Raw genomic sequence first — 27,351 nt, 5'->3', positions numbered from 1 at the left:
TTTTTAGTTGCTTTAGTTTATCGATAACGTATGAAAAACATCCAGACAGAGGTAGGAATATACATTTTGTTGTCTTCTTCTTAATAGGTAAGTTGCATCCGGAAAGTTTGACATTGCCTCGATTTTGATTAAATTTTTCTTTATTCTCTTTCCTGATTTGAATTCTAGGTGAATAAATCTTTTCTTAAGCAGTCATTCTATATAAATGGTGTTTGTAATGTAATTTAAAAAATTCAAATTCAATGACGGTTAAGATGTGAATTTGACAGCATTTCGCTGTGTGTCTATTTCATATTCTATTTTGCATTTTATAATTAGTATTTTTAGTACATTACCTTAATGAATTAACGTACACTATTTCGAAAGCTAGGCCATAATCCTAAAGTCGATTTTTTCATATAATTTCGGTTTATATACTTATAGTTTCTCCGAAACGATATTTTATATAGCAGTTATCGCAATTTATTATTTTTAGTCTTTTTTTTTTTTAAATAATCAGGTTATTGGAACAAACTTGTATTTGTTCAGAAAATTTAGGTACCATCGGCAGTCTAGAGATAATTAATTTTAAAGAATTTAAATAATTTCGCTTAGGAAAAACTGTGCGAAAAATTTGAGCTTCTGAACACTATGCCTTTCCTTATGAATTGCATTTCTTAAGGACTTTATTAATAAAATAAAATTTTTTTCTACTACTTTAAGCACTTTAAGTATTAAAATTGCGTGTTCGAGTATTTCGCAAAGTTAAGTCGCTTTTCATCATTTTTTAAACTAATTGTATCTAGTTATTCAATTTGAATTTTTTCACAAGAGTTATTTTTAATACAGGAATCACTGTTCTTATAAACTAAAACAATCTAATTCTTAGCTTATAATCTTTTGGGATAGCGATGTTTCAAAGGGGCCCAGGGTATGGTGTAGGTGTTTTTTCTATTAAATAGAAAGACAGTGTGTAAGAAAGAATCACTAGGGTGAAAAAAGCGAAGACAGAGAGTAAGAATAAGAAAAACAGTAAAGTACACCAAACAATAGGAATGAATCTCTGATGACATAGTGCATTTATATAAAATATATTATAGAAGGTAGAGAAACCATATATACATTTGGCAATAAGAAAGGAGCATGAGAATCAGAAATGGAGTAGTATACTATTTCTTGTGGGAATATTTTTTGTGTGGCTTATATACTTTTTGAGCACAAATTCTCTTAGACAATACGTTAAGTGTACAATTATTTCATTTTTCACCCAACACCCAATACGTTAATCCCTCCAGGATCACAAAATTCAAACCAATGTGACTTGTGTAAGTTTGTCAGAGGTGTAAAAGGTATAAGATCAAGAAGCAAAAAAATCAACATCAACACTTTGCACGCCGCAGTCTAATTAGTAATTTCTGGTATTAAAACAAATATACGAATTAATGTGTTTAAACACGAAAGACATTTTTTTGCCTCGAGTCCACCTTTAAATCAGATATCCACTGAAAGAGGTATCTCTGCATTGGTATATAAGCTCTCTTGGAAGACTTGAGCATTCGGAGAATTCCAAATCCAGATGAGTCACACAAATGCGAATTTCTCAGCCACTTATTGGACACTTTAGTATGTGTTCCACGCTTAGGCGCCACGTAAATTTATTTCGATGCGAATCCTGTGCTATGCTACTACATAACTTTTCGCGAACGATTTTGTATCCAAAAGGTGTATTAAATAAAGACAATAGCAGTTAGCGTAGGGATAATAGTACAAGATCCTGGGTCAAATGCAAACCTTTTAATGAAAATAGGACAAAAATTTCTAGAAAATGATTCTAGTAGCTTCTCTCTATTGGGAATGTGGAGCACAATGTCATCAGAATATTATTCAGAAATTCCCGCGTGAAATTCAACTTTTATTTGCTGGCCTTTATAACCATATAAAATTTACTTACATACTCATAATCATTTTTAATTTCACAAAAAAACCTCGGTTTTAAAAAAATCCGATAAAAGGAAGATAAATGAAGGAAATTTGAGTCTGATTAGACTTTTTTTTTGAAATGCAACAGGCACCCGAATTCAAAAAAAGTAGTGTCAGAGGAACACCTACTAACTTTTAAAGAACTTTTGGCACCCTATTTTGTGCCACTTGACATATGAAATTTGAATTTGGATATCTTAACTTGTTAGAATATAAGTCTAATTAAGTCGATTTTTTGCAAAATTCGTTTTTTCCGTCTACTGTCCTCTACCTTTCCTGTGAATATTATAACGGAAAATTAAGTATTCCCAAAGTTATAGGGGTTTCAAATCTTAAAAATCCTATAGGGGAAAGTGGGGCACCTTTGAAAGGGGGTACTTTTGAAATTGGGAATTTTCACCTATTTTATCGTGATATAGTTTAGTTGCACAAATAGATTGAGAAGCTAAATTACATTATGATATGGCTCAGTTCCACTTAAACATAGGAATAAAATATAAATTTCAAAAGTGCCCCACTTTCAAAGGTGCCCCACTTCCCCCTATTCAGCATGTAAAATATCAGCTTGAAATCGCTCTCCTCTAAAGTTGGCCATTCGCGATTTACTCATTTTACATTCTGAGTCGTTGATCTATCCTTATAGAAAATGGTAGTTTATGAGAAAACGTCATATTACTTGTATTTTATTAGATGCATAAAATAAATTTCAATATTCTGACAAAATTGCCAATAAGTGATCCCTATCAAACAGGTGTTTCCTTTGACCCTGGCCCGATTGAAAAAGATACGACTAAGAGAGTGTCTACTGTACCATATTTTTTTAGAGGGATCCTAACGATGGGTCATGTCATGATATTTTTTATTGACCTATGATTTTTTTAATTGTCTAGTCATTTACAAGATATAATTATCATCTCCGCGTTTTATACATGCGAAATCATACCGGATTTAGCTAAAAACGCCAATCTAAGTGGATATCTTTCCATATTTTCTATATGGATGATTTATTAAAAAAAAAATCTATTTTTTAAAAGTGCAAGAGTGAATACGAATTTAAGAAAGAAATATTAGTCAATTTTGAAGTTGAATCATTCATTTGATAAGAAATTATAAAGTAAGAGCGAGTCAAGATTTCATTAAATAAATTAAATAAATTGCTAATCAAAATGAATATTAGCTATTTCTTGTTTCTTACCAAGATTTAAAAAAAAATCCTGAATAAAAAGAATTTTCCTAGCTACTCTTTATTAATGAAAATAGATACAAAAAACAGTAAAAATGTGTTTAAAATAATTGTCATTGAATTATTCTTCATGATAATCTTCAAGGTTAAGGATTAAAAAAGCTCTAGATCTAGACTAAAGAAAGAGTAGTTATTAGTAGGTTTATTCAAGTTCTTCTTAATTGGAAAGGTATTTTAAGAACTCGCAAGCACATATATATAATTCTATTCAATCGCTTATAAATCAAAAATAATTTTTTCGCCCGATAACCAATTATGTTATATTTACGCTATTTTGGGTAATTTTTTAAGTAACTTATTAAGCAATTAAATTCGATTGTACGATAATTATTTCTTGGTTGATAATTTTCAGATTTTAAAGAATTATTTTTAGGATTTATCGACGCAAAATAATAGCCCTATAATAATTTTACATCACACCTTGATATTCCCTTTAAAATCAAGATTTAAAAAATATATTAAACTCAGTATACGTTATTATATAAAGTTCTTCTTTAAACCCTAGAATTTTCTGTGATATCATCATTTTTTGTTTGTTTTATCTATCATAACAAATATTATTGCTATAATTTTAACTCCGGAACTATCATGTGGAAATTCCAATGCGACATGAGCTAATTGAGTTTGTCGTGTATTTCACACTATAAATAAACATTTGAATTAATTGAAATATCCCATATGATTTTGAGCGAAAAAGGCTAGATTGAAATTTCTAAATTTGTAAAATATTGTGTCACATCTGTTGGAGACTGTGGGTGGTGATTTTCAAAACAGCACGGTCATGTGTATATCCACAAAGAAACAATTAAATATGTGGTATAATGTGTGGTAATTTATTTTCTTCAGAGTATAGAAAGGATAGAAGGAGGAAAAACAGCACCATTGCAAGAAACACCCTTTTGGGAGGGTGCGCCACATAAATTACATGTTTGTGTTATACATATCAAAAATGCTCCCGGGCATTATCATAATGTATAATGTCCTCCTTTGAGAAATACCTTCAATATACTTATATGTGTATACATATATATATCTTCTTGTGGAATACACAACTTAATTTAGTGACTATTGGAATTTCAAAAATTTCATCGGTCATAAAAGTTCCTTTTGCCCCAGCATTTTAGGTCTTTGTCCCGAAGAAATATTGTAAATTTGTGGGTTGTGATCACTTCTGAGTCTCATCAATTGCAATTTTTCAGCAATATACGATAGAGATACATATTTTTAAGTCAATATACTAGCAAATATAATATCTATATACAGTGTGTTGTGTTCAATGATAGCAACTTTGTGGATTCTGCTTAACTTATGCGATGACCCCTCAACAATTAGTTTGAAAACAAGATGGGCTTAGCTATGTATGTCAGGGCAAGTTTCCTATTGTGGGCAGATCTGAGATGACAATTAATTTCGGTGGAATATCTCACATTCCTTCTGTCTTTCAGTTATTGAGGGAATATAGACGGATGTTCAAATAAGAAAAAAAATCTATGTCTTCATATCGATGATTTTTTCAAAGAGATAACTTCCTTCAGAAAATTAATTCATATTTTACATTGTATAACATGGATGAATTGAGCGGATGATATCAAAGACTTTCAACATAGAACGAATCGATTGGATAAAGTGAACCAATATCGTTCAATATCATCCCACCTACCCCGTAGGGCATCAAAACCAAACATATATAAGAATACCTGCCGATATACCCAGATCTCCCAGCACTGTGGCAGAAATTCAATTTTGTATGTACTTTAATCTTGGGCGAGCCGATCAACGCGATTAGGAGTTTCGATTTTAATCTGATCGCGATCGATTCATCAACGGTTTGGCATGATCTGTCCGCACTCTTTACCACACAACGGTCAACGATCACAACGCTTTTTCCCTATTTAAGAATCATTCTTCTGGCTTGAATTGTTTTTCCCTCAGTCATACATTAAAGATATAGAAACATTTCAAGACATTGAGTGTTTGATATTTGATGTATATCACATATAAGTCTCGCAACTGATGGATGGGAGAAAAGCGAAATTTGTCTCTCTGATAAAGAGGCTCAGCCCCAGAATAGGCATGCAGTTTCATGTCAGTGAATAATGAGACGTTTAGCATGCCCCTATATTTCACTTCTCACTCTATATTCATTATTTTAACAGTTTAGAGAAGTATTCAGCGTTGTTTTCCTTAGTAATCTATCAGAGACAGAAATTACACAATTAAGTGGTTAGATAAATTTCAGATACTAAAATAATATAGTTTTTGCTTACACTTTTTTTTAAGCTTCGAATACTGGAGAGTATTTCATTATCATTATAATAATGTGAATAAAATATAATTGAGCAGTAGGGGAAGGTGAAGAGACTTATCACATGCACGATTTTAATCGAATGAGCAGTCAATAAGTCAAGTGGTAAAATACTCACTATATGATGCTAGGGTTTCGGGTTCGTATCTTGTTTGGATTACCAGTAAAAGAATTGTATAACAATATTCAAATGTCATTATAACCAATCTTCGTGCGATTAAGTTCTTAGTGATTGATTACATCGTATTTTAGACCAGGTTTCCTAAATTTACTATACGTACAACAATTTTAAATTTGTCATATGATATAGATAGATATTCATCTACAAATGCTTTAAAGCGCAACAATTTAAATATTATATTAAATTAATTTATTCTCAATTACTTGCTGAATATTAATTCATTATTTAAATTAATGTTAGAAGCCACCGATACTTCTCAAAATAAATCAAACTTTGTGTTTTTCAGATTAAAAAAAATCAATATAAGACATTTGATCGTATGTTAATCAAAAATTACTGTGAATCGTTAAAAATGTAATGTACCGGCAAGTATTAGACTGACAAATCGGACAAAACCTTTTTCGGATTTTTCAGTGTTCAAAGTGTCTATTTCTTGAAATGGGTACTTGAACTTTTTATAAAAACTGTATGATAGAATGGATAATTTGACTTACTTCTTGTCTATGAGAACAATTTTCATGTCCATAGAGTGGATGGTGGTGAAGACATTGGTGGCTCCCTGAACGACACATTCTCGCGTCTCTGGCATGGCAATAGGTGTGCATGTGGCCAAAAAGACAGGCTCATTGCGACTGCAGAGTGGCAGGAAAGACAAATAATGGCCCTGAACTAAAACCACCTAGAATTGCGAAATAGACAAATTTTAGCTATAGATATGTTCAATTGCATCAAAATATGGTCAACAGCTTTGTAAAGTTTATATTTCTTCAGAATTAATTATCTCTATCTGTGAGAGATGTAATAGCGAAAAATTATGTTTTCTATAGTGATTACATGCAATGTGCAAAAACAAATTATAGATTTATTTGCTGCACATATTCACAATATATTAGATTTTTCCTTATACATTCATGTTTCATATATGTGCAGCTATAGAGCATTGTGAAATATTATTTAAGAAAAAAATAGTAAGAGAGAGACATATCTTCGAATATTTAAGCATTCAATGTACAAGAGAACAATCTACAATTATCTTACGATCAACTCATCAAGGACGATAGTAATACTTATTTATCCAGTAAATAAGTAATGTTTGGGACTTGAAACAGTGACGTAAGCATTAAGTTTAATTGTGGGCATCATCATGGTAAAAATAGGTATTTGTCGAAATGAATATTCATACTAAAATTGTGAATCTTGGTTTAGAACAAGAAATCACTCAATTAGCATTGGCAATTAAAGGGGTGTGATTTTTATAGGTTTCACAGGTGCGAATATGTGTATACCTTTTTTTAGAATTTGTAAAGAACAAGAAAGACTGTGGTTAGTGAATAGACCAGGTAATTTACTCATCACTTTGAAGAGGCAGCAAAAGGGTGAATAAGTGAAGGAGTAAAAAAAGAACTTTGAAATAAATTGCATATAGCGTAAGAGCGCGACATCACCGTCGACGTTACTGTTGTCTCTTTGGTTTTATTTTCATTTAATCAGTCATTTATTTTGCATTCGCTTCACCGTATTTCACCGTCTAGTGCCATATATCTTTATTGACACTGTGACTTTAGTGTGCTTATCTGATTTGACGAACATTTCATATACACATCCGTATAATATAGCGGAGTATTATTGGATAATGAACACTTGAATCGTTTATATGCACATATTTTAATGAAATTTAAAACAATCTAATGAAAAGTGAACCAAGTGTGGACGCCAACAGCTGACTAATTGAAATAAATTCATCACCAACAATCAGGATTCCAAATCCTCCTCCTCTTCCTCCCTCTCATATTATGCATAATTTGGATTCTGTTTGAGCTCTTCTCGTTTTTCTGTTATACCAATTTTTCTTTTATAGTACCTTCCATCTACAACTTTGAAAGTGAACGGATTATAGGGACTGTTTTGGCCTCTTTTCTTCCCTCCTTCTTTGGACTTCTTTTATACCTTCCATCGGCTGCACTTCTTAGTGTCTAATCAAGACTGAAAATCAGGGGAAAAAAGAGAATGAAAAAAAAACTACACGTGTGTGTCAAAGTGGGAGTGGAAATAATTGAAGAAAATGTAATAGTGATTTTTAAAGACCGTATCTCTCACCGTTGACGAAGTTCGAAATATATAGCAAGAGGGTGAACTTGGCCATGGATGCCATGAATACTGATAACACACAAACAACACTCAAAATAAGTGTTATTTATTAAAATCATTAATTTAACTCTTGAGAACTTCCACTATTGGTGCTTGATTGAGCGATTGCAACATCACAGACTGGTCTGCCAGGACAGAAATAATGAAGTTACATTCTCATCCATCCTTAAATGAAACTGCAAGTATTTCAGGGAGAGAGATTGAAAATAAACTAATCTACAAAGGAATAGCATTGAGAAACATTGCAGAATATTTATAGATCGGAAAATAAGATGCATTAAATATTCATAGAAATTTAAGAATATAGAAAAAAAAAACAATTCGGATAAAATAACGTCTTTTTTATGGGTTTTAAAAGTAAACATAAAATGTAGAAAAAAAACTAACATTGAGATGGCGGCAGACGTTTGGAATGCGGAGCAAATGTAGAGCATGAATAAATTACTATTATAAGAAGAACTATAAGAATGGTACGGTTTATAATTTCTAATGTTATCTCAAATAATTTTGGTATTTTTCATTAACATCATGGGATTGAAAAATAGCAATACAAAATATTGATTAAATATGCCACAAAAAGAAAATATTAATTTATTGAAGGTGGCATTAAGTAGGGCAATGGTACAACGCAGAGCACCTATCCTACAGGCCCTACAGACCTATCAAAAAAAAATGAAAATCATCGAAAACATGTAAATTATTCTGTGAAATTGAGTTTTAAAAGATTTGGGTTACTTAAGAGAACTATGCCTCTCTATTACAACTATTGCCAGCTTGAGATTTCGGCCACTTCCTTTGATTCTCAAAAATCAATATTTTTAGTTTTGTTCATTCTCCAGAGATTATATACAATAAAGAAAAACAAAAGAAACTAAAAATGAAATTAACTCTTTCAAGACCGAAAAAATCTTAGATCAGAAAATTTTCGAGCTTCTGCAAAAATTACCTAGATTTATATCTTATGATTTCTAAATAATCAACAAAATCACCGGAATACTATTTATCTACATACTCTTAATTTACTGTCTTGAGTAAAATTTTTTCCAAAAAATCAAAAATTATAATATTATAAGATCTAAACCAATTAACAAAATCTCAGTTCTAAACAGGGGTTTCAAACTGGCTAAGCTTAGCCAAGTTTCCTAAAGTTTAGAAATTCGAAATATCAAGCAATCTTACTGATTTTACAGAATCTGATAGATAAAAAAAATTCAATCTTTAGGAACAATTTCCTCAAAAATGTTATCTAATACTAGAAGAGTTAAGCCATCTGGCTGGTTCCAAAAGTCTGAAGACCGTATTACACAGGCTATACGTAATGTGATTTTTGTATTAGTCAAAAGTTAGGTTATATATATTCATTTTTTTTCTAAAAATATAACTACAGTAGAGTCTCGCTATAGTCCATATTTGGTTTCAAATTTGACACTTGGGTCGCACTATAGTCCATGTAATTTTTTAAAATTATCAACGATTTTTAGTATTGAAATTGCTCGACGGCTTCCACTTTCTTTGCGATTGTGGTACTTGTCCTTGCTCTCTTCATTATTGATCACAATTATCACAACTACTTAATAAAGTTTGCCAAAAATATTAAAATAATTATGCATGTCGCATACTAAAAAACATAACCTAACTTAAAATCAGTGTTTTGAAATCAACGGTCGATAAATTGTGTGATAAATAGCGAGACTCTACTGTATTATTATTATAATATTATTATTAAAAGCATGCGAATTAATATTGGCTTTTGGAAAAAGTGTAAAATTAATATATAATAATACGAAATTGAAGAACGATTATAGAGTGGGTTTTAGAGAATTTGATTGCAATAACAAAGGTATTATTTTTTCGTGTTGATGTCACTTAGCAGGAATTTAAAAAAAAATGTGTGTTCTAAAGACCATCATCTTTGTATTAAAAGAAGTGACATGGATTACAGTTATCGAAGAACTGAAATATATTATTTGTATTGTAGACAGAGAGATAGATTATGTCATATAGACGAATTCAAGTTATTTGCAGGAGTGGTTACTCCTGCAGATGTTTAAAAAGAAAGAAGCATTTAAAAAATCTTTTATCACAAAAGGAAGCTTTTACACATTTTCTGGAGAATAAAGTAGAATTTAATGGGTACGAGTTTATGATGTTATGTATAGACTAAAAAGACTTTTTAACAAGATACATTCAGTAAATTTTTTTTACTTTAACTTTTGAAGTGCAGATTTAAGCCTTTATCATCAAACAAGCTTGTCCAAAACTATCGAAATTGCTTTCCCACATTATTGTCAAAAAAAAAAAAAAATAAACAAACAAATAAAAGTAAATTCATTTAAATTTTCGCAAGTTATATCTATCAATCGATAACCACTGGGTTCCAAATGCAAATATGGGAAACATTGTTGCATTAGAATATTATTGATCGCAAGATTGCATTGTACAGATTGTGAAATTTGTATATAAAAATGATGTACACGAACCTTTTGGTCGCCAAATCGCATTTGGCGTCTGGCATTGCGACTAACATTCATACGACATAGGAACATACGTTGCTCACCCTCGAGATGCGAGGGCGATGCTGGGTGATGAGATCCAGTCTGCTGCGCTGGCACGCTGCGCCCCAACTCGGCCTGAATAGATCCATGATCTTGCTTATCGATTATGTCATAGACAGAATCGCCGTGAATGAGAAGATCTTCCTGAAAATAATAGTGAGATAAATTTAGCTGAATATTGCGCCAGACGTGATTTATAATTTTAGTCTTTTTAACTCTACGGTGGTATGTGCCTTGCTGGGGCTTATTGGGATTTTCCCTTTTTTCGCACTCTCCCACCAAAGAGAAAATTCAACGTTAAACCCAGTGGGGCAACAGCAGCAATAAGACAATGATGATTCTGGTAGCGCACCACGAGAAGAGACGCTATCGCTTTGACCATTTGCTAATAACCTCCCAGTTTTCTTTGTGTTGTTGCTGTTATTATGCTTCCTTATCTAAATCGCTCATTTTTTTGCGACTTATGCAGAGTCTCAGGGAATAATGTGTTTGGGGTTAAAGAGAAAAAGAACGCAAAGAGTGCGAGATAAAAAACGACACAAAATAAACCCTCATGAGTGCCCCTTTTTTTTACCTTGTCCAGCACTCACCTCACGGTTTTAGAGGTACACACCGAAGTGCAAAGGCACTTCAAAAAGTCGCTGGCAGTGACTGTATCTGCTCTCTTGGCCTCTATCATAAGCTTCTTGTGCACATTTTATCAATTTGTGCCTTCATTGTCTCTCATGGGATTATTTGGACTTGTGCAATTTTACAACTTGAGCGATAAATACATATTTTACTTCAACATTTCTTTCTACACTTATCTTTTTACTGGTGAGATACAAGACACTCTTGCACTCGGAAAAAAATTATTTGAATTTTTGATTTTTATCTAAATCTAAATTGTACCGATTCTCACCTTCCCCTCCCACCCCACGGGGACTACTTTTCTTGACATATCCTTGTGTTCAAGGCGATTTATAAAAAAAATCCGTCTGTATATTATAACGGCTATAGGTCAAACGGTTAGAGATACAGACTTGAAATTCATGAGGAACCCTCCCATATGCGGACATGTGATCCAATCACGAAAATACTGTTACTGTTATTTTTTTCTAATAAATGTTTTTCGAGGTTAGAGGTCGAAAAGGCTCTAAAGGAGCATATTTATCAACTTAATGGGGCCATATATGGGTTCCTTGGAAAGGTCTTGGATTTTCTAACATGGATGAACTGATTCCACTTGATTACAAAACGGTAATAAGCCAGTTAGAAACTGATGAGTTTTTTTATTCGAAATTCAAATGTGTATCTTTTATTGTTTTTATGCGACTTTTAAAAAGTTTAATAGATCGAATCAAATCGGTTGTAATGGAAACTTGTAAACGAGCGTTTCGCAAATAACATGGAACGCTTTTCGATCCCTCTTTAAACTTTTACTAAAATCTATTTATACAATAACTTGCGTCATTAATTACAATAAATTTGATTATTTATAATAAATTAGTAATTCATTCTTAAGTAATTCTAAAGTGATTATTTTTCTGAGTGTACACAATATACTATCGATTTTACCCGTTTATTGTCCATCTGCAATCTTGCGACAATACAAATAATATCTTTTAAAATACCCTATACACGGTGTTACTGTGACATTGTTTTCTTCTTACACATTGCACTAACCATTTATGGGCTAATGTTAGCGCCTCTGAGTCAAATACCATGATGCCCATTTGCTCATTGTTCTTGCCCAACTGCCTCTACCGGAGATATTTTACAACATCACCCAACCATAGGAAATTCCTGCGATGAACCACAGATCATAAAGTAGCAAAACTAGGTAAATCAGATAATAAAATCTAATCACATTGTTGGAACACCACATAGACGGACTCGTTGTAATTTTATAAACTTGACTGTCACTGAGTATAAATCTACATAAATATCATTTCTGCCAACAAGGAAATTTTTTGATTAATCTTTCACAATATAAATTTGATATTTATAGGTAAACTTGGTGCATCTACATCTTATATTAGGTTAAATTCTTAATATTCTCACACATATAGTATTCATCCTTAAAATTTTTATATTTTGATTGTGTCCAAACTTGGACAAAGTGTTTCTCGCTACACTTGGATTTCGAACTATATATCTATGCAAACACTTCAGTAACTCAAAAACTAAGAGAAATATCACACTTGCCGTTTTTAGCACGTGTAGTTTTTAGTAATCTGTTTTTCATGCCTCTTGGCCAACATCGTTTACCACTTTAGAGATCTAAAATCTTAGAATTCCAAAATTTTGATTTTGATACCTCACTTGGCTTCACGCACTGGAGTTATAGAAAGTGAAGTTTTATTTTAAATGGTCGTACCTCAAGTTTCAACTGTCAGGCTTTGAATATTTTTTGTAGAAAGGAAGATGAAGAAATTAATATTTTATCGTAGGGGAAATCGCGCTACATTCGGACGATTTATGCTTCGCACAAATAATTTTTTTCAATGTGTTATAAATGAATTTGGGCCATTATAATATTATATTTTAATAGCTAGTCCAATGCCTCAAATTTTCAGAAAAGAGCTTTGGATAAAATCTATAAGGAACATAGAGAAAAACTTGAATTGTCCGAAGCTTCGGCGTGTCTTTCACTAAGAATCTCATATATCATAAAGAAATCTAGGTTTACTATTGCCTTTTTTCCTCAAAATAATATTTTATTGTCTGTCACCCAAGGTTTTCGACTAAACAAATAATACTCTTCATTACCCAGATTTAAATGATCCGTGTGCATGATTAAAATCTCAATGCTTTTTGCTATAGTGACATATTTATAAGGAATTAAAATGCACTGTTAGTAATTTATTGTTGTGGAAAATGATGTTGCACCTCAGCATCATATGTATTTTGGCATGAAGCAAGCAATATATTGATAAAAAGTGCAATTGCATATGGGGAAAAAGGAGATTTATTGGTTAAATCATATTTTGTGAGTGGGTAGGTTTTAGTGGAATTGAGTGAAACATGACACTGACAAATGTTTTGTGTATATGAAGACTGTTGTCTTAGGCCTGGTATGTCACTTAGGCAAAAGAACAATAATTGAACTAAAAAGTCCGTTTACACACTCCACCATCATACCACTTTCTGAAGCAATTAATTTTCCTGGCACCTAGTTTCCCATTCTTTCCCACCTTCAAACTGCCAGTGACCATTTCACACTCCTCTTAAATGTTCCAATGAATCACGCGTGCAAAAAGAACTGACGCGGAGCATTAGAAGTCTCTAACGATTTTCTGCACAACACTTTCTTGTGACCAGCCACTTTAGTCACAAGAGATATTGGGTGGTCTACAACTCCAGTGATTGTAATTAAACGTAGAAGTTTTACATTGAACCTTGTCAACAAATTGACCTCGACCTGGCACCAGAGGAGTGAATTAGATAGAAAATCTCACAAGTAAATATACATCCTTTCTCAACTCACTAAACAAACATTCGTGTTTTGTACTCGTATATTATGGGAGTTTATCAATGAAGTTTACAAACATACGTACATTCAATCTTGAACGAAATAAAATCGCATTTTTTGGGGCAGAAATGTTCAATCAATACCAATTTGGAAGTCTTTTAGCAGTTACATACTAAATTTTGAGTTGTTTTTTTTCTTCTTGCAGAAAATTCCGTTGACCAAGAAAAGCTATCACTGATAAAAATATGTCAATCGTAAATTACTAATTTTGTGATTTATACTTCTCACTACAAAAATTTTAAGTTGCCATCTCCCATGGAGAACAAATAGAGAATTTCAAATTATGAGTATCTAATATGCTAATAGAATTAATATAGTGCCAAAATATTCCTAAAATGTTTTCTTAATTCATTCAAAATTCCAAGCAATATTTTGTGCCATAATCTATGAGCCTAAAAGAATAGCTGGAAAAAAATTAAATTTTCTATCGCTAAGCGTCTCTAATTGCTCTAATGGACCAAATTGTCATCCCAATATCTCCCATAACTGTACAATTCATATCACCTTTATATATTGTCTGTATTCATATTAGGCGCAGACAAATTTCCAAGAGACTGAACAGCACTGTCTTAAGAAGCAACATCTCTTTCAACCATGTAGATTTAAACCATTTATTCATCAGTGAGCAATTTGGGTGAGTGTCATATGTCAATTTGGACACTTATTTTTACCAAAAAAAAAAACTCCATAGGGATGGAGGAGGCATTTTTAGAAAGATGCATTTACATCATACGCGATTTTTTTCCTATCCTTTGAGAGGAATGGGCTAAAACCTTTTAGCAATTATTAATAGGGGAGCCCGGGGGAGATCAGCTGGTAAATTAAATTTTTCTATCCCTATTAATTTTAAAAAAGTTGTTTGAGTCAAACTGATAAATAATTCAATAAATAGAGTGGGAGTTAATTAAGTACTCTGAATAAATGCAAGTTTGTTCTATGCTTTTTTTAGGAAAACTATTACAGTCCAATGTCTAATTCAAACCCCTGACTAATTCTGCTCCGGTCTACCCTATCTGAGCCTGACCACTGTGACCAGTGCATTAATAAAATGTAGTGGTTTAAGTTCTACAATTGCGATTTTATAAAACTGTTCAAAATTTAAAAAAACTATATCTAGCACTGAATGATCTCTAAGTTGAAAGTTTAACTTTAACATCTGAAAGCACATACGTAAGGTGTAGTGTCTAAAGTAAGGATGTAGTTTCCTGTTTACAATAACTAATATAAATATTTTTGCAATTATTACGAAAATTGATTTTAAAGCTCTTTTTCGAAAATAAAATGTAATTTGATTTTAAAGTTTTAGATTTAGAGTGCTTAGGTGCTAATAAATCATAATTGTTATTCTAATAACAATTCTTTAAAATTGTTTAAGCATAAAAATATGTACTTTTCTAGTTTTCAGAGTATTCGGAATTTTAAAATGTATAGTATCAAGAAAATAAATTTTAAACCAATATATTTTGGCCTCTTAATATTTAGATGAGGATTGAAACTTAAATTCATATGCTCATAGAAAATTATCAAAATTCAATTAATGAAAAATACAAATATTACAAAACTTTATGTTTTTTGATTTATAAATGAAAGTAAAACTCAGTATTTTTACAATCACTCAAGTATTTTTTCAGTCTTAAAAATACTTGATATTATCTAATTTAAAACCATCTTGGTATTTCAATTTTGAACGTGGGGGACTTTGATAACTTTTCACATTCACATAAACTGATTTTCTTTGTAAAAGACTTATGAAATTCCAGAAATACTATTTTTATTAAATCCTAAATTCAACTGTTAGTTCAATTCAATTCAACAAGATGCATTAAATTTTAGTTATGTTTGTCAAATTCCAATTTGCAATTATTTCATATTCAAAACTGCCTCACCCTAGCTTACAATTAAATATATCTCTAAAACGGATTATTATCTTAAAAGGGATGGCAAAGCGTCCCAGACTATGCGAAATGCTCGAACTCGTGACTTAGATGCTATACCTCCAAAGTACTTTCGCATCATTTACCGTTTACTGGTACTCAACCGATTTAAATCGATTCATGAATCACTCAAAAGATTCCACAAAATAGTTTAAAGAATAATAAAAATTATATCCGAACAACAATTATTTATCGGTAAATAATCGGTTCATTACCGGCTCATAACCGCTTTGAACCGATTTATAAATCACTCAAAATATTTCCCAAAATACACCTCAGGAGTAATTTAATTGAATTTCGTATAAAAATTATTTATTGGTTACGAACTGGTTCATTACCGATTCAAAACTGATTGGAACCGGTTCAGTTTTATAGGAAATTCCAAGAGCTTTCCAATGAGCCCAAACATGATTCCATTCGCTTGATAAATGCGCTCTCTAGTGTTTTTTTTAATTTTGACCTTGAAAAATCCTTATTAGGAATGATTCAACGGTATTTTCGTCTAAGGGCGAAATGCCCGCCCAGGTAATGTCTAAAACATATCCAAAAATTAAAAAGTCGCACGACACGTTTTCGAGCAATCCCAAAAAACATAGTTTTGGAAGGGAAGGGGAGGGGTGGGGGAAAATGAGAGGCATGTTAACGATCCTTGGGTCGACTTATGGGGGGGCCCTCGAAGGTCCCAAGTCGCTATCTCTTACCGTTTGGCCTCTAGAGCTGGCAACAGCCGGACGGACAGACGGACAAACAGCGTGACGACATTTCTCAGAAATCATCTGAAACGTGAAGATTTGTTGACAAAAATAGTCTTTGAGGGGTGGAAGGTGGAAATTTTGTGAGGGTGAAAAAATCGAGGGATAATATTTACTGCTCTCTCCGTGGAGTTCGAGCAGTAAAATACATGTGAAATTGGAGGGAAATAAAGGTACCATTTAACTGTATCGTGATGATGACTTTAGATGAACATATTGAGGATAACAATTATCTATTCTTACCCAAAAAAACTATTTATTATTATTTAAATAAGTAACAAAAGAAGTACCAATTCATGTGTGTATAAAAGATTTTTGTCCCCTGCAGTGATTTGAAAGAAAAATCACTGGAGAATTTTTGTATTTAACATCTTTTGATATGACAATCAAAATTGAAATGAATATACTTCAAAAAATATTTGGAATTGCTTATGTGTATTTAATATTAGAAAACTCTCTATTCTATCCTATTGAATTTCGTAACTAACAATTTGTGGTGATATTCACCTCTTCATCTATATTGGCCCTTTTAGATGAGTTAAGCACAAGATATGTACTCCTGTGAGAATCAAAATTAGACAGATAAACTGAACAGAGAAAATTCATTGTGTTTCGGACAATGATATGAATACAGAGAAGAATTTCAGAAAAGGCATACACATGACATGATCTCTCACCATCGCGGTAATTACATATTTACACCGTCCATATCAAGACAAGCTTGCACGGTGGGAATTGACCAAACATCGTCTATACGAGTACACTATTTCTTCCCCTTTTATGCTTTTGGTGAAAATTTAAACATTCTGCCAAAGCTTAAACATTGCACTAGAATGCATTTGCGATGATCTTCGGTCAAGTTAATAGAGTGCAAAAGGGAATTGCTATTTGTCTGACCAATTGTCAAAATTCCATCATATTAGATCAGAGTCTTACCATCCCCCTTTCGGGTGGTCTTCAACGATGCAAAGAGTAATGTAATTATAGTTCTTTGATGTCATAATAAAGATATGTTTGATATAATTGCTTAAGTAGTGGGTGGATGGAGATTGATGACGTTTGCAATCTCGTAATCATACTAATCGTCATGTTACGTGCCCATGCCATATCTCATGGCATGTGTGAAGCTGGTACTATTTGTATTTTAAGACATTTCACGTCAAAAGAAAAGACCATAAAGATTGTCAGCAATTGAAAAGAGTACAAGTTATGGGTTGTTTTGGATAATGAGATAGGGATTGCTAGTTCATCATATATCTCATTATTTTTCAATTTCCCGAATGGACCGGAATTTGGATGTTCTCAGAAAGGAGTTTAGCATTTAGCTTTATAAGTCCGTTATAAGAAATGATTCAACAGTATTTTCATATATATGGATGAAATGTCTACCTAGCTAGACATATCCAAAACTGAAAAAAATCGCAATACACAGTTTTCTAGCAGTCGCAAAAAAACATGTTTAGGTAGAGAAGGGGAAGGGCGCGGGAAAATGAGGGGCATGCTAACGGTCCTTGGGTCGACTTATAGAGGGTTCCGTGTAGATCCCAAGTCTCGGACTCACACCATTTGCCGTTTAGTCTGATGAGTCAGACGGAAAAGACAGACAAAACAGCGTGATGTCATTTCTTAGATATAGTCCAAAACGCGAAGATAATGTTGAGAAAAGTGGTCCCCGGGCACCGGAAGTGATGGTGGAAATTTGGAAGAGTGAAAAAATCAAAGGATTATACACACTCCTCTCTCTGTGGATTTCGAGCAATAAAATAGAATAACAAGGAGCATTTGAAAATAAATCCCTTTTATGATTGGAAAATCAAATAATTTTCCTAAAAGTGTTTCAGTACTTCTAAATTTTGCTCAAAGCTTATAAGTTCTCAGGCTACGTATCTGAAAAGTACGTCCTGACATGTATGTTTTGAGGGAGTTACACATATCATCCCCTGGGACAATTAACTTCTCTCTGTGGAAACAAATGAGGGATAAATCTAATAAAACAGCCACGGGACCACATATGGTTCTGGGCGAAGAAGAGGCCAAAAGTTGAATGAATTGCCAAGCATAACCATGATGGACGCAAAGGAGATATTAATATGCAAATTGATCAACACCTGGGAGATATTTTCTGATATGAGTATATATAGAGCTTTACGCATAGTACGGAAATGGTGTGAGTTGAACGGAGTAGACTTTTATAAATATATATAACTCTCCTCTTGCACAAGATCCGCGTACGCGATGGTGCCCTGTGCGAAAGTCAGGGTGAGGCAGATCCATTTAACATTTTAGCACTTTATTGCATAGCAAGACACTGGACAGAGATGGACACAGATATGTCATGCAGACAGATACTTTGGATATGGTGTTAAAAGACTGATCCCATAAGGTATACATTTAGGAACAATGCCTATATATGCATCTGTTGGACGAGAATGCTATATTAACAAGCATGTCTAACCACATTAGGGCCCTTCACGGGAGTTAAATGAAGAAAAAATCTGTAAACTCTGCAGAGTCTCGTTAATATCTTGCTGCGATGATACATTATTTATTTAATTCAGTTGTATTGATAATAGTGGCAATTAAAAGATAATATAGCATATATTTTTCCATCTTTTGATTTTTTTTTAAACTTTGAGAAATTGTTGGCAACATGCCTGGTGATATTTTGTGATTCTTAGTGAACCTCAATCGCATACTTGCATGATGATCAATCACATGGTGTGGTGAAGCATTAGAATTGTAAACTGCTGAACACTTTATTCACTCATGCAATATGAAATGTGACTGTGCTGCCGAATGTTCGCCAGAGATTTATGGCTAAGCACGTCCCATAAATAAATAGTGAGCACCAATGAATTGCCCATATAGTCCAAGGGTATATTTGCAGAGCTTTCCAAACTATATAGACACTATATATGAGAACCAGTAGACTTGACAATGATTCCAATTAATTGATTAGATCCGGTGTTTCTCATCGTCACGTCTCATTAAGGAGCTTTCGCACCTTTTGCGATATACTTCTGATGCCTGATAACACCTAATCATGAATAAATATTTCCTCAGCAATTGCACATAATATTGATATTGCTGGACAATTAAGTACTATAAGACTAACCTTATTAACATACACTGTATGCTAATACAAGTGTCCTTGAAAAGCTCATTTTATCAATATCACCAATCGATAAAAGTGATTTATGGTAATATTTCATCTGACTTTTTGCATAAAATCAATTGTTCAGTCAGATTATTTATTGCTAATAAATGAATTAAGTGCATACTCATGTGGATTATTCGTATACCGTAGAAAGTAAATTTGTTGGTTAGGATACTAAATAATGTTGCGTGTTGAAAAATGGATTTTAAATGGTCGTAAATTGTATTCACGGTTATGGATCAATCTCTTTCTCTCTCCCATATATATCTATATATTAGCTTGTACAGCTTGAAAACTGCTCAACTAATGATGAAAGGGGGTTTGGAAGTCCATTAATTAAATGCATATTTCATATTTTTTCAACACTAAGATATAGGTATTTGTGTTATATAAGATTCATTATTAGAGGTTCAATTTATCTCACAGAAGTCATCAGCCGACGAAAATCCTAAAACTACCCGCCCCCTGTCAGTCTCTCTTGCCAAAGTTTCAACAAATTTAATACATCATATCACATGTATATACACTTTCCTACTTGTACTTTATCAAACCATCCAACCCAATATTACGCACAGTGAGTGCTTTTACTAACATTTCACTAATTTTCTATTTTGAACCTAAAGTATAACGCTCACGATTCAATTAAGCCAATGCACAACAACATAAAAATCCTCCCCAAAGATCTATGGTATTTCCGTTTCAATAAAAGTCTCCTCGAGCTCATAAAAATGGTTCCTAGGTATATATATTTAGCAATATATAAATTATTCCAACAGTTTTTTTTTATCAACCCATAATACTTTAAGTGATTTCTGTATTCTAAAAATATACCTTCTTCCAAGTTGACATTGAAAGATAGTTTGATGCCCAAAAAGCTTCTGCTAAAAGTTTTTTGAGATGAGAAAAACAATATTGCTTATTAAGTGGTGCCTCTCTTTAATTTATCATTTTCTGGTGAAGTTAGACAAAAAGAGTAGAGAAGTATTTCACAATGTATTAATACCTTACACTCCTCTAAAAATTTTTCACATTTATTTTTCCTCGAGGCACCTCTATGAACAAGATTAAAATAATCGCGTCAATTATTTACATCACTTACTGAATTTGAAGATTAAGATGAAGATTGTGTACACATATATATATTTTTTTTGTTAAAGAATAATATATTCATGTTCATACCCTCTTTTCTCTATAAGATGCTATGGAATTTTTGCATAAGTCTACCAACAATTTGCTATTAATGTCACATAGAGAATGTTCCTTGCTAAATTGGGTATGAAAACTCTTCATGTGTCACTATTACAATGTTCTTTTTTTTTGGATAATCTGCTGACAATAGATTTTAAATTCCATTATTGTTACTCTATCAATAGTCTTAACTTTTAACATATAGTAACAATAAGCCTGATGGCGAGAAATTTGATATATTTTTTGAATTAAGAAGCTTAAATCAATCATCAATTTCGCAAAAAAGTTGTTAACGCTGTAAATTATTGGCAAATATATTAAGCCTTTATTGTCTCTACATCTACACGCTCTAGTATAAGAAGTTTTCATCAATACTTGGTATCAAGCATATTGTTTACGCGATATAGAGAAAACTATCAAAATTTCTTTAACACTGAGAGAAATCCGAAAAAGTTAAAATTACATTACGGAAATGTTAATTGTACCCTACAGTATTGATCCGAAATCGGTGTAAATATTACCCCTTTTAGGTGTATTGGGGGTAAAAGTTACCCTTTTTTCATGTTGATCTTACCCTCAAAAGGTGTAAAATTAACATTAAAAAATGTTGATATATTTTTACACCTAAAAAGTTTTAAAGTTACGAGGAAAAAAAGTTAATCGCACCCTCTTTTTCTTCTCAGTGAAAATTTAATTTTTATACCTACACTAATTAACTGCTATAAGGAATAGCAATAAGGAAGAATATCTGACCATGTCTCGGACAACTCTGCTGGAAGTTATCAGAATTGCATAATTTGGAAATTCTTGGCACGAAAAATATTTGTTAGGAGAGAAACTCTTAAAATAAACTCTATTTGGATTTATGTCGACCAAATCTTCAGTGGGAAAGGATCCCCACAGTATCTATGTATTCATGTAGGTCTCGTCTTCTGAAGTCTAATACCTACTTTAAAAAAATCTCAGTGTTTACAATCACCCCAACCACCCTATGTTTACTACTGCCCCCGTTCCCGCTAATGGGTTTTGAGTCAAACTAACAAAAGAAGAACTGTGTACATTAATTATCCCGTCAGAATCTTTACCATCTTGAAAGGGTTAAAGCACTCAATTTTATTGAGGATTACGGGTGTATTATTTTCTCGAAAATCTTTCAGAGATTTCATTTTCAAGCAACACGCTGTCTAGCTTAGAAAGAATTTTCAATAATTTGATTATAGATAAATTAGCAAAACTCACCATGGAATGTCCTAAATATTCTGCAGCATTGTCAGATATATACAGCAGTTTACCATTCTGTGTTAACATCATTAAAAAGCCAGATAAAGCCTGAAATGAGAAAAGAAAAGTGTGAGTCAAGAAGCTACCATCATGGTGAAAACATTTTCACACGAACTCTTATTGCATTAACAGTGGACACAGTAAGCAAAAAAAAAAAAAAAACGAGATTTCAATTCGTCAAATCTTATGATTGGATTAGCGTATAACGCTTGCCTGACTTTTTAGATGTCTGGTAAAGTCATATATAGTGCGCAAACTATGTAAGTCAGATAAAACATGCCCAATATTATAACTTATAAATTCCCACAAGATCGCTCTCTCTTTCAAATGTTGGGGTATTTTGGATGTGATGGGTACAATGGACGTGAGAAAATGTCATTCCATCGTCGGTCGCAAAATATTCATCTTGTGCGATGTAATTTGGCTGAAAAATTAAAGTCAGTGTCATGAGGAATGGTCACACATCAAAGTGTCTTGGTCAGGTATCATCTCAATTTCAATCCACCTTTCCTTTGCATGCATCAACAATAAATATTTCCACATCCATCGTTTGACCCATAATTGACTAGTGACGCGCTCCAGATGTCCAATCTTTAGCATTCGTGCGTCTATCTGTCTGTCGATGTGACGTGGTCTGGGCAGGGCGAACATGTGGAATTGATGTATTTTATGGTATAATTGGGAGAACATTAAATGCGCTCCGATCATGGCATAAGAGTAAATAAATAAATATAAAATTGCAAAGGGAACACTGTAATAATCCACCACATGCACAATATTTTACTTGTGTAAAATCCAAACACACCAGAAAATTTTGATTTATGTTGTTAATTTGTGCGTGATATATTGGCACAAAACACTAATCCATATATTTCGCATGGTGATCGCTTCACTTCCAGGGCCCGAGATCAACAATCATAAAAGGAGACTTCAAACTTGAAAATATCCTCTTCTATACTGTTTCCATACACAAATATTACAAAGTGTAAGACGAGTATAATCATGAATTATTACTGTTACTTCATAGTCAATGTACCAGCAATTTCGTGTTTACCGCAGCAGGAAAAAGCATCCATGGAAGATATACCCCTAGTGGAAAAGTTATCACTTTGATTTCACTTGAAGATGATCTAGAGTCTAAAATAAACTACTCTCTCTCCCATCTCTATAAATTACCTATTCCTCGTCCCTAGTTCACATCAATAAAAGTGATTTCTTATCACTATTGAATCCTAGCAATTACTACAAAATTGTGTGGGAATACTCCATCTAACAATCTATAAGGTGATTTACATGCCTCTGTGACTGATTACTGAAGCCTTAATTGTGTGCAATTATTCCGTATTATTAATTCATTTTGTTTACACTCCTTTTCGTATCACGAAACCAGCCCTTACAAACCATCCGTACCATCTTATTTAATGCCTTTTTTGCCCTAACGTGAAATAATTCTCGTCAAGTTGCTCCAAAGATGACTAAAAAAGATTCCTCAGCACCAGCACCATGGAAAACGGTGTGAAAGATGCTATTCAGTTTGTTAGGGGGTATAATAAGAGTGTGCTGAGGAAAAAAAAACTACTAGTCTTATCGCTTTCAGTATGAAATTCTGGGATGTTTTAGGTTAAGTGCCGCATATCATGCAACATTTAGAGCCAAGAGACTCACTTCTCAAACACCATAATCGCAAAACACTCGAAATGCATCATGCCCATAAACTATTAATATTAAAATGGTGCAAAAAAGGAAATCGTCTTGAGGAAGGAAAGAATACCGTAACTTACTGATAAATCCTCTGTTTATACACAGAAAATTTTTAAAATCATATTATTTTTGTTGTGTTTCAAATATAATAAAAAATTAAACAATAATTGATACATCAGGTTCAACGCTTTACGTAGCATTGAAATCTTTCGTATTTAGATTTTTCTTTTTCATTATAAGAATGTAATTTAAAATTGAAATGAAGTGTTGACTTATCTCATAAGCCGGCTCTAAAGGAGATTTAGGATTAGATTTAGCGAATCTTCTTCTTCAACAAAGAAAAAAACATAAAAATATTTTTTAAGGAAAATCCGACTTGATTGTCATTAGCAAAATTGCATTATTTTCACTAGGAAGAAATTTTGTGAAGTGAAATGGCAAACATTTTCCACAAAATATTAAAAATAACATATCAAATTTCTAGAGAAGATCAAAATTGAATTAATTTATTAAAAGTTTCGCAAATGTGTTGAAAATTTCTCCTATTGCGTTACTAACTAGGTTACTAATTAAAATCTTGTTAGTAGTATATTATAAACTAAGGTATAGATTGATTTTACCAAATTTAGCGTTTACATACTGATTAACATTAATTAAATTTTGAAATAAGCAAAAATTATGTTTAACATTTAATTTACATATTTATAAATTTTTAAATTCCAAAACCCTAATTTATTTTATTGCTTTTCATAAATAATATTTTTGTGTTAAATTAGTAAATTTTGCCTATTTGGGCTATTAGAGCGAATTGAGTATGTGATTTTATGAAAATAAAACAAAAGACATCAACAGAAACAAGCGACGAACCCGATTTTGCACACAAAATCATCAACAACTTGAAGGAATCCCAGATTGCGTGCAGTGATCATTCAATTGGTGGGATGGATATTTTTTTTACCGTAGCTCTGAAGATATTCTTTTTACCCTATGCATAATTGGACCTTATTGTCTCTAAACCTCTAATTGCATTGAGAGAAATTACGTTAAAACTATCATTGTGCCGTCCTGATAGACATTATAGTGTAGCTTCGGACGAATTTGTAAAAGATACTATACAATTAAAGCTCGACGCAATTGAAAAGGGAAAATCTTATGCATTGCAATTCGATACTCGTACGCAGACGCTTAATTCTTCTTCCCAGTTTGATTGTTAAATTGTCCAATTAACTATGCGTGCAGTGTTTATCGAACTAACGTTGTGCACCTTTGAGATGAATAAGTTCCTATTGGGCTCTATTTTTATTCCATTTTCTATGTGATAAATAATTTACATTGCATAGATTTCAAGTTCTTAGAGACCCCAGATAGAAGGTGAGTTCATCCGATAGGTAAGGAAGTGTCTGTTGCTGAATTTGCCAAGCGAGAAAAAGGAAGGTAGAAAATGAAGAAAATTGCATGATGTATATATGAACTGTATTGGGTATAACAATAGGAATAGAAGCAACCAACGACAGAGTGGAGCTAATTCGCCTTCGATGGCTCCAAGACAACATCGAATGAGATCTCCTCTCTTTAAAAGCGTGGAAACTAGGTCAAACTCACTGGCAAAAGCCAGACAACGCGAGACTATTTGGTGTTTCTTATATACATACATCTCTTCCTTCGCTATGCTCACACTCAGTCACGAATATAGTTCGATCTGTTTTCAATCATTGTAATAGAGTTGTTCATTTACTGGACAGAATAAAAATGTTTATTGATTCTTAAATTAATAATTATTATTTGCTATACTACCTTGAAACTATCCTTTTTGACTTTTTTGTGCCATTTAGTGAACTTTACCTACCGCAATTGAACCATGAAAAATCATTGTCAACCAATTAAAAAAATAAAAAAAAATCTTTACGAAAAATCAATTCATAATGATCTGAAGTTATACGGGTACTTAAATGAAAAAGTGGCCTTTAAAAACCTACAAGAGCATCCATAAAAGGATCGAGGTTCAGTACTTTATATTTTTGCCTCTATATAGATATATTCATTTTTTAGCACATAAAGCGCAGACATTAGATTTTGAAATGATAAATCATAATGTTTCTTGTTTGAAGTCAACCATTATTTATTGCTTGTAATATTAGCCTCACAAAACTCGAACGCCTATATTTTGCTCAATGGAAAAGTGCCGGTGAACTCTTTTAGTCAGAGCATCTAACATCATTGGAACACTTCATAACTATGTAGATATACAATGTTACATACTATGCAATATAAATTTGAGTAAGAAGTGTTTTTATGGCGGCTACGATACACATATATACATGCTTTTTGTCGCTTCACATCGCTACATGGTATACAATATTATTAATTTCACCCTCAACATCTCAGAAATTCTTTCATCCAGTATTTAATGCACATCACCTGAGGACACATTATTACTCCGTTGAAATATTATTTGTAGGAGGGTATCACCTATTACGTCATCAAATTCATCTTAATTCAAATATACACATTGTCCCAAAAAAGACAACTTGGAAAGACATGTGAAATGTGAAGGTAGTGTGTCCTTATTTATAATAAAATATATCTTTTAATCTTCAGTAACAACTTTATTAAGAGACAAAACCTTCAAACTGTATCTATATAAAGACAGTTTAAAAAATCAAAACAATAAAATAAATCAACGAAGGTGTTAAAGAGAATTGGGTGGAAAGTTAAACAGTTTCGTACAATTAACTTTTCTGTCTCGCAAACTCAAAGCCAGTGAGAGAACAAAATCATTTCTAACAATATTTAATTTTTTTTAAAATTATTACTCGTACTCCACGAACAGTCTATAATTCTTTGAATTTGTCATCCACAAAATCTCCATCTTCTACCCCCTAACCTCTGGGAACTACTTTTTCCAAAATACAATGGTCTCTCAGACAACGTCTCACATAAATAATTTGACACTGTCCTCCGGCCCGCTGTCTGTGCGGCCGTTACCCAATTCTGGAAGCCAAACGGTCAGAGATATCGACTTCTGGCCTTTGGGGACCCCAGTAAGTTCACCTAAGAACCGTCATCTTCATCTTCTTCCACCCCTCTTCGCTTTTTAATTATGTTTTAAAGTTTGTTTATGCAGACATATTATCTACACACGAGAACATGTTGAATAATTCCTAATATCGGTTTTTCAAGGTCAAAGATCAAATAGGCTCTAGAGACCGTATTTCTCAATGGACTAAATTACGGAAATTTATAAAGAGAATCATGTGAAACCGTGATATAACATCAAAGTTTCGAGGTAGAGCTCTTCGCAAAGCTGGAACGCTTTGTCACCTCTCTTATTAAAAATACCCTTTTTTCTTATTTACAATAATTAATTCTTGCATTCAATGGATCAAGTGATACAGTACTCGCTCTATGATGCAAGTGCCTCGGGTTTGAATCC

At 32.6% G+C, this 27,351-nt stretch overlaps 2 protein-coding genes across 4 annotated transcripts in view; both read right to left on the bottom strand.

Annotated features, from left to right (window-relative positions):
* Positions 1 to 27,351, bottom strand: part of LOC129808738 (Kv channel-interacting protein 1) — a 303,848-nt gene that overhangs the window by 108,687 nt on the left and 167,810 nt on the right. The gene's annotated exons all lie outside the window — the stretch shown is intronic.
* LOC129808061 (PAS domain-containing protein cky-1) overlaps positions 1 to 27,351 on the bottom strand; it is a 110,679-nt gene that overhangs the window by 24,376 nt on the left and 58,952 nt on the right. For all 3 annotated transcript variants that reach the window (XM_055857747.1, XM_055857763.1, XM_055857754.1), the window contains exons 5-7: positions 22,176 to 22,265; positions 10,317 to 10,535; positions 6,183 to 6,367 (exon numbers count right to left, since the gene is read on the bottom strand). In XM_055857747.1, the coding sequence (XP_055713722.1) occupies positions 6,183 to 6,367; positions 10,317 to 10,535; positions 22,176 to 22,265 (494 nt within the window). The remainder of the gene's footprint in view (positions 1 to 6,182; positions 6,368 to 10,316; positions 10,536 to 22,175; positions 22,266 to 27,351) is intronic.

The sequence above is a fragment of the Phlebotomus papatasi genome, chromosome 1, assembly GCF_024763615.1.
Source record: "Phlebotomus papatasi isolate M1 chromosome 1, Ppap_2.1, whole genome shotgun sequence".
Lineage (NCBI taxonomy): Eukaryota > Metazoa > Arthropoda > Insecta > Diptera > Psychodidae > Phlebotomus > Phlebotomus papatasi.
This window is presented reverse-complemented; position numbering and strand designations above follow the sequence as displayed.